The 14,197-nt window shown below is 58.9% G+C and overlaps 2 protein-coding genes across 4 annotated transcripts; both read left to right on the top strand.

Annotated features, from left to right (window-relative positions):
* The first annotated feature begins 5,547 nt into the window (after positions 1 to 5,547).
* On the top strand, positions 5,548 to 8,976 carry LIPT2 (lipoyl(octanoyl) transferase 2). Of its 2 annotated transcripts, none has more exons than XM_065834046.2 (2): positions 5,548 to 6,116; positions 7,832 to 8,976. In XM_065834046.2, exons 1-2 carry the CDS (start codon positions 5,627 to 5,629, stop codon positions 8,080 to 8,082), a joined length of 741 nt encoding a protein of 246 aa, XP_065690118.2. In that variant the 5' UTR covers positions 5,548 to 5,626; the 3' UTR covers positions 8,083 to 8,976. The 2 variants fall into 2 exon arrangements, with proteins under 2 accessions (XP_065690118.2, XP_071668607.1); XM_071812506.1 differs by lacking the exon at positions 7,832 to 8,976 and adding an exon at positions 7,577 to 7,796.
* A 120-nt stretch (positions 8,977 to 9,096) lies between these two features.
* On the top strand, positions 9,097 to 11,455 carry KCNE3 (potassium voltage-gated channel subfamily E regulatory subunit 3). 2 transcript variants are annotated; one of them, XM_065834066.2, is made up of 2 exons: positions 9,097 to 9,480; positions 10,624 to 11,455. In XM_065834066.2, exons 1-2 carry the CDS (start codon positions 9,134 to 9,136, stop codon positions 10,952 to 10,954), a joined length of 678 nt encoding a protein of 225 aa, XP_065690138.2. In that variant the 5' UTR covers positions 9,097 to 9,133; the 3' UTR covers positions 10,955 to 11,455. The 2 variants fall into 2 exon arrangements, with proteins under 2 accessions (XP_065690138.2, XP_071668497.1); XM_071812396.1 differs by having other exon boundaries at positions 9,347 to 10,504.
* Positions 11,456 to 14,197: the final 2,742 nt, after the last annotated feature.

Below are 14,197 nucleotides of genomic sequence, written 5' to 3'. Positions count from 1 at the left end.
GCATCTTGGTGGCTGCGCTGGACTCTCTCCAGCAGTTCCCTGTCCTTCTGGAACTGAGGGGCCACAACTGGACACAATATTCCAGGGGTGGTCTCCCCAGGGCAGAGCAGAGGGGCAGGAGAACCTCTCTGACCTACTGACCACCCCCTTCTAACCCACCCCAGGTACCATTGGCCTTCCTGGCCACAAGGGCCCAGTGCTGGCTCATGCTCACCCTGCTGGCCCCAGGACCCCCAGCTCCCTTTCCCCTACACTGCTCTCTACGCTGACCTCAGAGCTGCCGCTGCTTTGAGCAGGAAGTTGGATCCAGGGCCTCCCAAAGTCCTTTCTAACCTGAATTATGACCCTATGAACTTCCATGGTACTCGCTTTGCAGCATGGAAATGAGAGAAGCAGCAGTTCTCTGATACAGAAGAAAAGATAAGAAAGGATAGGATGCTCGTTAATGCCTGGACATTTATGCTTTTAAGTTTAAGAAGGCTTTAAAGATACCGAGCACTGATAAACAACGTTCTTTCCGCTCAGAATCTAAAAGCATTTAACAAATAAACGCAAGCACGATCATTCCCAGCTCACACATGAACAAAGGAGACGCACAAGGCTTAATTAATGCCCAAAATCTGTGCAGCAAACAATGTGTAGGACTAAGAAAAGGACTCCTAACCAGTCTCCCACCTAGTCTGGGTCACAGATGCCCACAGCTCGTACCTCTCCTGGCTACAACTGCCGCAAATCAATGTGTGGCATTAAAAAAGGAGCGGGTGGTCGAGATGTCATCTCAAACCAGGTTCCCTTCTTGCGGCTGCAGCTCCTGGATGGACACATAACGGGTCCATCTCCTTGTCACCGAAAGCAAAAGCGCCAGCTCTCATCCCTGACAGTTGGAATTAAAGATTTTCTCACTCTGGTGTCTGAAATAAGCCCTTTTAAAAGACACGACGGGTCCAAAGCAGAAGTAACTTCTCTTTGGAGATTAATCGCTGAGAAACATTCTGAACTGGCAGGTTTTTGGCAGCAGAAAGAGAAGACAGAAGGAATAGCGATTTTCACCATCCCAACTGTCGCTTTTCACATTTCTTTGCACAGAGGATGAAGGGAACGGTATCAAACCAAAGGCACCTCAAGATTCATGTTGGATAAAGATAAAAATGAAGACACTGAGAGTGGGGTGGGAAGAACTTCACCCATCAGGATGGAGGCACCGAGCTCTGCTGGGTGAGCCATGAGCACACTTCTGTTTCCATAACGTCCATCCCTGTCCGGTTTGTGCTCATTTTCACACAATCACAGAAGAGTTTGGGTTGGAAGGACCTTCCCAGCTCCCCCAGTGCCACCCCTGCCATGAGCAGGGACATCTTCACCAGCTCAGGTTGCTCAGAGCCCCGTCCAGCCTGGCCTGGGATGTCTCCAGGGATGGTTCATCCACCACCTCTCTGGACAACCTGGGCCAGGCTCTCACCACCCTCAGGGACAACAATTTCTCCTTCATGTCCAGCCTGAATCTCCCTCCTTTAATTTAAAACCATCACCCCTTGTTCTATCACAACAGGCCCTGCTCAAAAGTCTGTCCCCACCTTTCTTATGGGCCCCTTTTAAGTCTGCAAAGGCCACACTAAGGTTTCCCCTTCTCTTCTGAACACCCCAGCTCTCTCAGCCTGTCCTCCCAGCAGAGCTGTTCCAGCCTCGCATCATTTCTGGGGCTCCTCTGACCCCTCTCCAGCAGCTCCATGTGTGTCCTGTGCTGAGGAAACCCAGGATTCTTCTTAAAAACAAGCTGAGATGAGTGTTTAACCCAACCAGGATGGTTTTGGCAGGACTGCAAAGTCGGGCTGGTTGACCAGAGGACAGGGTGACTTCTGGCAGGGTGACTGGCCACCAGTTGGGATCAAACCAGAGACAAGAGCATCTTCAACAGGGCCAGCGAAAGCCAAACGATGCACCCGAGCTTTGTGAGTGGAAACACCAGCTCGCAGCATCACGGGAAGCTCAGAGAAGCGGAGTTGCCCTCTACATCAACTCTAAGATGGGTCAAAAGATGACGACCAGCACCAAGAGAAGCAGAAACTCGCACCAGCTCTGACCCCATGGCCTCACACGTGCGTCTCCTCATTTTTCTTTGCCTTTGTCACAGACTTGGGACGGTGTTTCTTTGAGTTGATGGAGAGATCAGGGGAGTCAGGAGCGGCTCTGGCTCCAGGTTGTATGCACTGAGATCCTGCCTGAACGAACTGGCGATCTCAACCCTACACGTTCCCTCCCAGCGCTCTCAGGGAAAGGTTTATTATGGAATAAGATGTCATGGAGATGTTTGTCCTTCCGAAAACTGCAGGACTGGCAGCTGCTGCTTGGACTTGGGCAACGCCGGTGTCTTGTGTGAAGAGGCTGGTTGCCCATTCCAAGGCACCGCACAGGAACCTGCGGAAAAAAATACCAAGGAAAAATACATCAATAACTTAAGGCTTCCCAGCACCACCCCCAGGGATACCCACAGTACAGTTTGCTTGAATAAAAGAGAAATGATTTTGTCACCTCTCTGTGACACCCCAACCTTACCAAAACCAACAGGAATTTTGTCCCGGACTTCCCCGCAGCCAAGATATTGCCCTTGGCATCCGTTTGTAGCTCTCTGTGAGCTGTGACGGTCCCTTCTGCCAGGCACCTGTCCCACGGCCGCCACCTTTGTCCTCCCCTCCCCTTCCTGCTATTAAAACCCTGACTTGCTTCAGCTCTAAAGTTCCCCGAGGGAGCCTCTCGTGCCAGCAAAATGAGGTTTGCAATCAAAGCAATTGGTGAGAATTCAAGAAACCCGGCTAACGTTGAAGGTACCGAAAGGAAAAGGTACGAGGGAACAGCAAATTATCCTACCACGAAGAAAAATAACAACAAAAAGGATATCTAAACACCAATAGAAAGATAAAACATGAGCCATCCGTGGCTTCCGTCCATACGAATTTCCTCCCTGCTTCAAAAGCAGGATATCGACTGTAAATACCCCGACGACGCAACCGCGCTGGTCGCTGCCGTCTTATTGACGAGGATCCCGGGCCTGTTACACACAGCTCTCCCCATCTTACGCAGGCAGCGCCGCCGCCAGCCAAAAAGGAAGAGCGTTTGGCTTTGATCTCCAGCAAGAAGTTGATGTTTAATCACAAAAAAAGAAAGGAAATAGCTTGATCTACACACACAATGTTGGTGCAAAATCTAAGTCTCTCCTGCCAAGGGCAGAGACCCCGAGCAGCTTTTCTGGAACGGGTGGTCGAGGTGATGATCCCACCCAAAGTGAGATGGGTCCTGCTCCAAATACACCGTGACCTGGTGAAGTTTAGGGTGGTTTTTCCCCATTTGTTTTTTTTTCCCAGGTTATTATTAATATTATAAACCACCACAGCACTCGTTCCTGTATATCAAGAAAACAACTAAACAAAGAGAAGCACTTCCCCTCCTTGCAAATACCACACAGAGGTCCAGGCCATTGAACGACAGCGGAATGACCTGCGGCGACCGAGGGTAGGTTACCAGCGAGCCGTATTTTGGATAAAAACAAGTTTATTAACACAGTCGATTGCCCTATAAAATCAAAACATACTTTCACACGCTTAATCCGGTCGCTAAGTCGGAAGGACTGCGGGTTGGGAACGGTTTTAATGGTTGACTCATTAGTGGTGCGACCAGACTGGCGTATTTTCGACATTCGTAATAAGATGTTAAGGTGGGAATGTCTTATCGCTTCCAAAGGCGCAGGGTGACTAATTACAGTGCAGGTCGGCGCTACAATAACTCTATTTACAATCCACGACCTTGAGGTGCCACCCCGTGCCTTACACCCCTCTCCAGGCCCTGTCCTCAGGCCCGATCCCTCTGTCCCCAACCTCCTGTCCCCTATCTCTAACCCCTGTCCCCTGTCTTCTATCCCCCACCACGGCCCCCATGCCTGATATCCTGTCTCAGGCCATGTCCCATGTCCCCAGGTGCTGTCCTCCATTCCCCAGCCACAAACAACCATCCCCTGTCCCCCTGTTCTCCATCTCTGTCCCCATCCCCTGTCCTCCATCTCTGTCCCCCCTGTCCTCCAACCTCTGTATCTGTCACATCTCCCCCTCTCTGCCATCTCTGTCCCTATCCCCTGTGCCTGTCCTCTGTCCTCAATCTCTGTCCCCTGTCTCCCATTCCTGTCCTCTACCCTCTGTCCCCATACCCTATCCCCCCATTTCTGTCCCCTGTCCCCCGTCCTCTGTCCCTATCCCTTATCCCTGTCCCCTCTCCCCTAACTCTGTCCCCATCTCCTTATCCCTGTCCTCTATCTCTGTCCCTTGTCCCCATCCCCTCATCCCTGTCCCCTATGCCTCATCCCTGCCCCCTGTCCAACATCCACCTGTCCCCTATGCCCCTATCCCTGTCTCCACCCCCTTGTCCCCATCCCCTATCCCCCCATCCATGTCCCTTGTTCTCCATCTGTCCCCTTTCCCCAGTCCCCATCCTGTCCTCCATCTCTGTCCCCTCTGTCTTCCACCCTCTGTGCCTGTCCCCTATCCTCAACCTCTGTCCCCGTCCCCTATCCTCTATCTCTGTTCCCACTCCCCTGTCTCCTATCCCCCATCCCTGTCCCCAGTCCTCCAGCCCCCTGTCCCCATCCCCCGTGCTTGCCCCTATCCCCCATTTCTGTCCCCTTTACCCTGTCCCCTATCTCTATCCTCTGTCCCCCTCTTCCCATTCCTTATCCCCCACATCCCTGTCCCCTGTCCTCCATCTCTGTCTCCATCCCCCTCTCCCCACCCTGTCTTCTCCATCCCTGTCCCTTGTCCCCTGTCTATGTGCCCATCCCCGTCCCCCATTTCTGTCCCCATTCCACATCCCTGTCCCCATCTCTGTCCTCTGTCCCCCATCTCTGTCTCCATCCCCCTCTCCCCATCCTCTGTCCCCTCTATCCCTGTCCCTGGTCCCCCATCTCTGTCCCCATTCCACATCCATGTCCCCATCTCTGTCCTCATTGCTGTCCCCTGTCCCCCGTCTCTGTCCCATTCCACATCCCTGTCCCCATCCCTGTCCCCCATCTCTGTCCCCATCCCTGCTCCTTGTCCCCATTTCTGTCCCCATTCCACATCCCTGTCCCCATCTCTGTCCCCCGTACCCCATCTCTGTCTCCATCCCCCTCTCCCCGTCCTCTGTCCCCTCCATCCCTGTCCCTTGTCCCCCATCTCTGTCCTCATTCCACATCCCTGTCCCCATCTCTGTCCCCTGTCCCCCACCTCTGTCTCCATCCCCCTCTCGCGATCCTCTGTCCCCATTCCTGTCCCTTGGTCCCCATCTCTGTCCCAATTCCACATCCCTGTCCCCATGTCTGTCCCGCATCTCTGTCCAAATTCCACATCCCTGTCCCCATCTCTGTCCCCTGTTCGCACCTCTGTCCGCTGTCCACAGTCCCCATCTCTGTCCCATTCCACATCCCTGTCCCCATCCCTGTCCCCTCTCCTCCATCCTCTCTCCCCGTGCGCATCCCCTTTCCCCGTTCCCGCGTCCCCCACGCCGATCTCCGCCCCGCCCCCTCCCTCCCGGCGGCCCCGGCGGCCGCGGCCTAACCCGCTCCCTTCCCCGTGGTCCCGGTCCCGGCGCCCCGTTCCCCGCCGCCATGTCCCGGGCCCCGGTGCGGGTGCTGCGCCTGGGGCTGTGTCCGTACACCGAGGCGCTGCGGGTGCAGGAGCGCTGCGTGGCGGCGGCGCGGGCGGCGCGGCCCGGGCCCGGGCCCGTTCCCGTCCCCGCTCCCACCCCCGCTTCCACCGCCGGGGAGAGCGTGGTGCTGAGCGAACCGGCGGCCCCCGTGTACGTGTGGGGGCTGCGGGGCGCCCCGGAGGCGGAGGCGGCGGCGCGGCTGCGGGCGCGGGGCGCGGGGCTGCTGGCGGCGCGGCGGGGCGGCCACATCACGTTCCACGGGCCCGGGCAGCTCCTCGCCTTCCCGGTTCTCGACCTGCGGCGCCGCCGCCTCCCGTTGCGGGGCTACGTGGCGGCGCTGGAGGCGCTGGTGGTGCGGATGTGCCGCCGCTTCGGCCTGGCCGCCGCCCGCGCCCTCCCGCCGCCCTTCACCGGCGTCTGGATGGGCGACAGCAAAGTGTGCGCCATCGGTGAGGGGACACGCACCGGGGGGACATGGACCGGGGGGAACATGCACCAGGGGTGTGCACTGGGGGGTCATGCACCGAGTGGGTGACATGGACCGGGGGGAACATGCACCAGGGGTGTGCACTGGGGGGTCATGCACCGAGTGGGTGACATGGACCGGGTGGGCATGCACCGGGTGGGTGACATGGACCGGGGAGAACATACACCAGGGGTGTGCACTGGGCGGGGGGTCGTGCACCAGGTGTGGGGGGGTACACCGTGGGGAACATGCACCGGAGGGGGGAGTGCACTGGGGGGCATGGATGGGGGGATGTACCGGGGGGGACACATGCACTAGGGGTGTGCACTGGGGGTCATGCACTGGGGGGGTGACATGTACCAGGGGTGTGCACTGGGGGGGGGTGACATGTACCAGGGTGGGGGGCATGCACCAGGGGTGGAAAGCAGTGGGGTGACATGCACCAGGTGGCAGGGGTGCACCCGGGGAGGGGACATGCACCGTGGAGGTGACATGTACCGGAGCAGGGGGCATGCACCGGGGGAGGAATGCAGTGGGGGACATGCACCAGGGGTGTGCACTGGGGGTCATGCACTGGGGGGGTGACATCTACCAGGGGTGTGCATTGGGGATCATGCACTGGGGGGTGACATCTACCAGGGGTGTGCACTGGGGATCATGCACTGGGGGGGTGACATCTACCAGGGGTGTGCACTGGGGGTCATGCACTGGGGGGGTGACATCTACCAGGGGTGTGCATTGGGGATCATGCACTGGGGGGTGACATCTACCAGGGGTGTGCACTGGGGGTCATGCACTGGGGGGGTGACATCTACCAGGGGTGTGCACTGGGGGTCATGCACTGGGGGGGGGTGACATGTACCAGGGTGAGAGGGGGACATGCACAGGGGGAAATGCACTGGGTGGGAGGGGGGTGCACTGGGGTAACATGCACTGGAGTGGGGTGACATGGGTGACATGCAGCAGCGATGTGCACTGGGGTGACATGCATGGGAGGGACATGCACCAGAGTGGGGATAGCATGCACCGGGGGGCATGCAGCGAGGCAGGGCATGCACCAGGGGATGCTGTGCACCGGGGGGACGTGCACTGGGAAAGGTGACACAGGGGTAAGGGGCATGCAGCAGGGGTAGCATGCACCAAGGGATGGCGTGCATGAGGGGGACATGCTCTGGGGACATGTGCACCGGGGGCGGGAAATGCACCGAGCAAGGATGCACCGGGCTGGGAGATGCACCGGGACACGTGCAGCATGGGGAAGGTGGCACCAGGGTGGGTACACACAGCAGGGGGGTGTGCAGGGAGGAGTATGGGGGCCAGCACAATTTTGGACCCTTGCACCCCACACCAGGGCACTGCACCTTCTGCAGCTTGGCCCTTGCACCCAGAGCTGGGTGCCTGCAACCTGATCCCCAGTCTTGTCCCCTTCCCCTTTGTCCCCAGCCCCTGAGCTTTTCCCCTGTACCACAGCCCCACATCTTGCACCCCATCCTGGATCCCAGCACCCCCAGTTGGGCTCTGTAGCTTCATCTCAGGGTCCTGCAGCCCAGACTCCCATTTTCAACACTGCCCCCTGTCCGAGCCCACCTGAAACCCTGACAAGTGGGATGCGGGGATGGGGTGAAGCGAGCCATCACTAAATAAAATAAACTAATAAAACCAACGGGCGCTGACGAGCGGGTGCTTCGGCCCCCGCAGGGGTGCACTGCGGGAACCACATCACCTCGCACGGGCTGGCGCTGAACTGCTGCACTGACCTCACCTGGTTCGACCACATCGTCCCCTGCGGGCTGGAGGGAAAAGGCGTCACGTCGCTGAGCCGCGAGCTGGGCCGGCCCGTCACTGTTGACCACGTCCTCCAGCCTTTCCTCGACTCCTTCCAGGAGGTGTTCGACTGCACCTTGGTGTTTTCAGAAGATGCCGGGGAGCGGGAGAGCCGCGGCGCCTGAGTGTTCCGGCAAACCCTCGGTGCAACCGCCTGGTGCTTAATTGCAGGACAAGTTCTGGTGCCTTTGCCTGCATACAGCGCGTGAACAGCGGCACAAAGGTCCAGGTTGTCGCTTAAACAGCCAAAACTCCATCGGGGATGCTCTCCCCAGGTCTGTGTCCCTCAACTCAGACCTCCGAGGGTGTCACATCCCCGTCACCTGCTGGGGAAGTGCCCAAACAAGCACTTTTGTGTGTTTTTTCTGCCTCTCTCCCCACAAAATTCCAAAATTTGGGTGAATGCTCACAAGCCCTTTGGACAAGAGGAGGAGGGACTGGTTGAGCATTTTTCCCTTGCTGCTGCATAAAAAGAGGGAGATTTTCTATGAAAAGACTTGCTGGAAACTTCGGCTGCTGATCCTTTGTCTATTTACCCCAAGATATTATGAATAACGACCTTTTTCTTGCACCGTGCCCAGAGAAATCCTCACAAGGCAAAAATCCTCGCTGTGGGGTTGGGGCAGGTGGAAAAATCACTGATAAGAGGCTGTAAATGGTTGATTACGGAGTGATGCTGATGTGGTGGGAAAGCGGGAGGAGGAGGGGATGGATCTAGGAAAGGATCTGTGGCCATTTCGGATCGTGTGGGATCGAGTGCTGGAGATGTCACTGTGGTCCGTGCAGGTGGTGTTGGCTCCTCCGAAATCACCGCTCTGGCTGCAGGATCCGTGTGGGCTCACAGGAGCCGTCCCAGTGAAGCGGTGCAGCCACCCTGAGGTCCTGCCTATGGATGCAAACCTATAGGTAGACACAGTAAAGCTGATTTTGATAACTTTTCGTTCAGGAGAAATGGCAAATAAAGTTCCTGCAGGCGGCTCAGAGAGGGAGCTGAGCCCCCCCTGTGGCCCCTCACCGCTGCTCCAGGCCTCTGTTCTGCTCCACAAGCTTTGGGGTTTCTCTGCCCTCACCCCACAGCCCCCCAGGATTTTGGGTGGGCAAAAGTGACCAATGGGGCTGGGAGGCACAAGCGGGAGGAAAACCCCGTTTTATGGAGGCAGAGGATGGTGAGCAGGGATGAACATGCCCCGGGCAGGCTTGGTGCCCAGCGCGAGGGCTTGGGGACGGCGGGGACACACAGAGGAGGGACAGGAAAGCGTGACCGGCAGCGTGTGCCGGGAGGGAAATGCAGGGTCTGGCTCTCCCAGCCCTATAAAAGCCTCTGGTATCCGGCTGGGGCGAGAGGGCCGTGGCGGGACCCGTGGGTTGGGGACAGGCTGGTGGCCCGTTGGGGCTGGGTGGCTTTGGCAGGTGGCTCTGCCCCGGGAAGGGGAGGAGGCTGCGCGGCACTCCCAGCCTGGCCGGCATCCCTCCCCGCGATGCTCCAGTCCCGGCGCAGCCTGGCAGCAGCGAGGGCACCGCGGGTGAGTGCGAACCCCCTTCCCACCCCTCCGGTCCCCGCTTTGTCCCCCCAGCCCCTACACCCTTCCCTAATAGGGGGTTCCCCCATGCCGCACCTCCCCTCCTGAGATAAACCCCAATATTGCCCTAAATCTCCCAAATTCAACCTTCAAGATACATGGGGCTGAGCCCATCCCCATGGGCTTGTGGCTGCTCAGCCCCTTCCTCCTCCTCACGGCCTGCGAGCTGCACCCTGACTTTTGGGGTGAACCTTTATTTTGGGGGGGGTTCATCTGCCTGTGCATGGGGCAGAGCTGCTGGGGTGCTCAGGAGTTTGGGGGGATGGCTCCGGGGGTGCTGTGTCCCAGGGGACAACGGCAGTTTGTGGGGCCAGTGGGTCCCAAAGGATGGCACATGTGGGAGAAATGGCCTGTGTCCCCAAGTCCCTTCCTGTGTGCCCCAACTCAGAGGCTCCAGCCAAGCAAAGGTGCTTGAGGACACAGGGCACATGGGGCTCCATGGTGGGCTGGCGGTGGGGACCCTGGTGGGGTCAAATGGGGTCTGGGACCTACGGGAAGTCCCCGGGGGGGTTTGGGGCAGCGACCCCTCAGGATGTGTCCACTGGAGCATGTGGGGAGCTCCTGCTGGGGCGGTTGTGGCTCCTGGCCCTGGGTGGGGACCAATGGGGAAAAAATGGGGGTCCCTGCTCACCCCAGGGGACCTGGTCTGGGGGAGTGGGGTCAATGCATGGCAGGATCAGTCCCGGATTGGTTATTTAGGACTGGGGACCCCAGACATCACGCCCCCGGTGTCACTTGGGTGCCACCTCTGCACCCTGCAAGCCCACTGTCCCCCCACTTCCCTGGGGGACACAGGCTTTGAAGTCAACCATCCCCTAGGACAGCTGTGTCCCCGACTGTCCCCAGCCCTGGGGAGGAGACAGGGACAGGCAAGCGCCCCAAAGCTCTTGGTGGAAGGAGTGAAATTTGGGGAGGGAACTGCCGCAAACAAAGCTCCCAGCGCTACCCTTGCTGTGTGGCAGAGAAGGTGCTTCAAGGACCATTTTAGGGTCATTGTTGGGTCCGGCAGGACATCCCTGCCATTGTCCCAGGGTCACTGACACCACAGGGACAGCCCTGGCTGAGCCTCCCTGTCCTTCCCCACAGCCTGGAGGAGGACATGGAGGAGAACAACCAGACGGAGATCTGGCACCAAAGCCTCCAGGTGGTGCTTGATGCCTTGAACCAGACGCTGCAAGGGGTTGTCCTCTGTCCCACCGACCGCCCGGCCACCACCGCCGCTGCCGCACGCAACACCAGCGCCCGCGCCACCCGCCCCGGCCGCAACGACAACGCCTACATGTACATCCTCTTCGTCATGACGCTCTTCGCCGCCACGGTGGGGAGTCTCATCCTGGGCTACACGCGCTCTCGCAAAGTGGACAAGCGCAGCGACCCGTACCACGTCTACATCAAGAACAGGGTCTCCATGATCTGAGCCCGGCCCTGACGCCTTGTCCCCTGCGAGCTGGTGGCTTTGAGGGTCACGTTGCTGCTGCGATGGGGCAGCGCTGCCGGCCAGCCTGGCCCCAAAGCTGATGGAAAACCCCCCCTAGTGTCCCCACAGAGTTGCTGAGCCCTGGTGTGAGCAGTGTGGGGACATCCTGGCCAGGCTACGGCTCCTGTCTGGCAGAAGGTGACAGGGTATGACCCATGGGCAGGTCCCGGTCCCGCAGACCCACCTTGGCTGAGCCCCGTGGGGACGGGGATGGCAGGAGCAGCTCCTTTCCCACCATGGCCCGCTGAGGCTCGCAGTGTCTTCAAAGAGAAAATTTTACCATTTCCCCACTTGGATCAGCCAGCGTTGACCTCTATGGGTGGCCAGCAGCTTTGTGACATGGGCTAGTGGGTTTTTCTGGTGCTAAAACCCTGTAATTTTTGAGCCAGGCTGGGTGCCGCTTTTCTGGCGGGGAATTAAAGGAGGTGGCGGTTTCCAACACGGTTGCGTTTGCTTCTTCTCCGAGCGAAGTCGGTGTCGGGGGGATCCGTGGGACACCTCTCCACGCTGATGCGTTGCCCTGGCTGCCCAGGGGGTGCTGTATGGGCTAAACCTGCTCCCTGTGTGCTGCCAAGGGGACACCAAGGTCAAACCGTTGGTGACATCGCAGCCCCAGGACACGAGATGCTCCCTCCCCGCCGCGGAGCATCGCTGGAACTGCGGGCACACGCTGCGGTCGCGGCCTGAGCCCGGCCAGAGGCATCCGGCTTCACACGTTCCCGAAAGTCTCCCCGGGCTCCGGACGGTGATGCCGAAGTTTTTCCTGCTTCCTTCCTGCTCTCGGCTGTAGCTTTGGCCTTTTGTACCGCTTTCCCAAATGTGTTTTCCACTGGGCGAGGGCGCAGCCGTGGATGGGAAGGGGATGTTCTTGGGTCCTGCTGGGCTCCTTGGCTTTGTCTCTGCTTTTTAAGCTGGCCAGGTTTGGGACTGGCCTGTGGAGTGGCCAGTGGCCAGGACAGTAAATGTCCTCATCCTTCAAAACAGGCTGTGGTGCAGTGCAGGTGAGCCAGTCTCTCACACGTCTTAACCTGTTAATAATGGCATAATTAATGTCTTTAATTGCAGCGAGATTAGCTGGCCCATAGGGGCTTTTTTGCATTCAGAGGTTAAACACGGCTGCGATGCCTGAGCCCAGACGGTGACGCCAAACCCCAATCCCCATAATAATAGTTTGGGGTAGAGCTGGAAATCTTGGCACTGGCAGCACTGGGATGGCAGCGGCTCCATGACCAATTCCTGATCTCCCACACCCTCGGTTTGTGCACAAAACCCAAGGCAGAGGGGTTGGGGGAGCCCTGGGGGGCTGCTGGCTTTGGGGCTGAGCCCACTGTGGATTCTGAGCTGGGTCTGTGGTGCCGACGGGGTTTTCCAGGGGCTCAGGGACAAATGCCACCAACGTCCCCCGGCACCTGGCCCAAGCGGGAAGTAGCTCAAGAGGCTTTGCCGTGTTTGTCTTGCGGTTGCAGTGCTGGGAAAGGAAAATAAACCCTTTATCTGCAAATAAATCAAGGGAATCGGGCCAGGCGGGGACAGCCGAGACAACAAACCCTCTGCTGGGTTGGTTTGTGCAACACACACTGCGTGGGGGTTTTCTCCACCTCCGTGGAGGTCCCTGTGCTGGGACTGGTGACGAAACCCCCAGCAATGTGGTCTGCTTGCCGCTCCTGGTGGCCACTGGCCCTCCTGGGAGAAGGGGGTGGCTGGGATGGATCTGGTGACCCCAGAGTCTCTTCTGCTGCTGTACCTGGGGGGGACAACCCTGTTACAGGGTGGCATTTCTCTCGTCCAGAAGATCCTAAGGGGGAAAAGCCTTCCTGCAAGAGGGCTCATGTGGCGATCAATATTCACCCGATTTCTGATCCTCCCTTCTGTCCTCGCAATTAAAAGCAGACCAGAGCCTACAGCAGGGCTGGAGATGCCCTGGGTGTCCCCACTCTGGGGCCTGGGAGTGGAGGCCAGCGGGCTGGGTGACAAGGTGCCAGTGCCACCTTGTGGCAGCTGCGTCAGGGTCCCTGCGCCATGGGCACCTGCTCCTTCCCTGGGGCATCTTGAGGTCCCCATGGGGACAGAGCAGCCGGACTTGTCCCCTTGGGACTCATGGCTCTGAGCTGGCTGGTGTCCCCTTGGGACCCACAGCTCTGGGTTGGCTGGTGTCCCCTTGGGATTCACCAGGCTGGCTGGTGTCCCCTTGGGACCCACAGCTCTGGGTTGGCTGGTGTCCCCTTGGGATTCACCAGGCTGGCTGGTGTCCCCTTGGGACCCACAGCTCTTGGTTGGCTGGTGTCCCCTTGGGATTCACCAGGCTGGCTGGTGTCCCCTTGGGGCCCACAGCTCTGAGCTGGCTGGTGTTCCAGTGGGACCCACCAGGCTGGCTGGTGTCCCTTTGGGACCCACGGCTCTGGGTTGGCTGGTGTCCCCTTGGGATTCACCAGGCTGGCTGGTGTCCCCTTGGGACTCACAGCTCTGGGCTGGCTGGTGTCCCCTTGGGATTCACCAGGCTGGCTGGTATCCCCATGGGACCCACAGCTCCAGACTGGCTGGTGTCCCCTTGGGACCCACAGCTACAGACTAGCTGGAGTCCCCTTGGGACCCATGGCTCTGGCTTGGCTGGTGTCCCCATGGAACCTACAGCTCTGGGTTGGCTGGTGTCCCCTTGAGACCCACGGCTCTGGTGTCCCCTTCGGATCCACAGCTCTGGGCTGGCTCGTGTCCCCTTGAGACCCATAGCTCTGGGTTGGCTGGTGTCTCCTTGGGACCCATGGCTCTGGTGTCCCTTTGGGACCCACAGCTCTGGGCTGGCTCGTGTCCCCTTGAGACCCACAGCTCTGGGTTGGCTGGTGTCCCCTTGGAACCCATGGCTCTGGGTTGGCTGGTGTCCCCTTGGAACCCATGGCTCTGGGTTGGCTGGTGTCCCCTTGGGACCCATGGCTCTGGTGTCCCTTTGGGACCCACAGCTCTGGGCTGGTTGGTATCTCCATGGCACCCACAGCTCCAGGCTGGCTTGTGTCCCCTTGGGATACCCAGAGGGTAGGGAAACATGAGGATACAGGGGGTGCAGATGGATTTGGGAGCCTGATGAAATGGTTTTGCTTCAGCTGGTGGAGGAAGGATTTTGGGACTAATTAGGTGCTCATCCCAAAGCTCAAGAGATTCCTCGCCAAAGCCAGTTGGGCTCTGGCCTCA

The sequence above is a fragment of the Patagioenas fasciata genome, chromosome 1 (genome assembly GCF_037038585.1).
Source record: "Patagioenas fasciata isolate bPatFas1 chromosome 1, bPatFas1.hap1, whole genome shotgun sequence".
Taxonomy (NCBI): Eukaryota; Metazoa; Chordata; class Aves; order Columbiformes; family Columbidae; genus Patagioenas; species Patagioenas fasciata.
The sequence above is the reverse complement of the archived record's forward strand: the minus strand, read 5'-3'. Positions and strand labels throughout refer to the sequence as shown.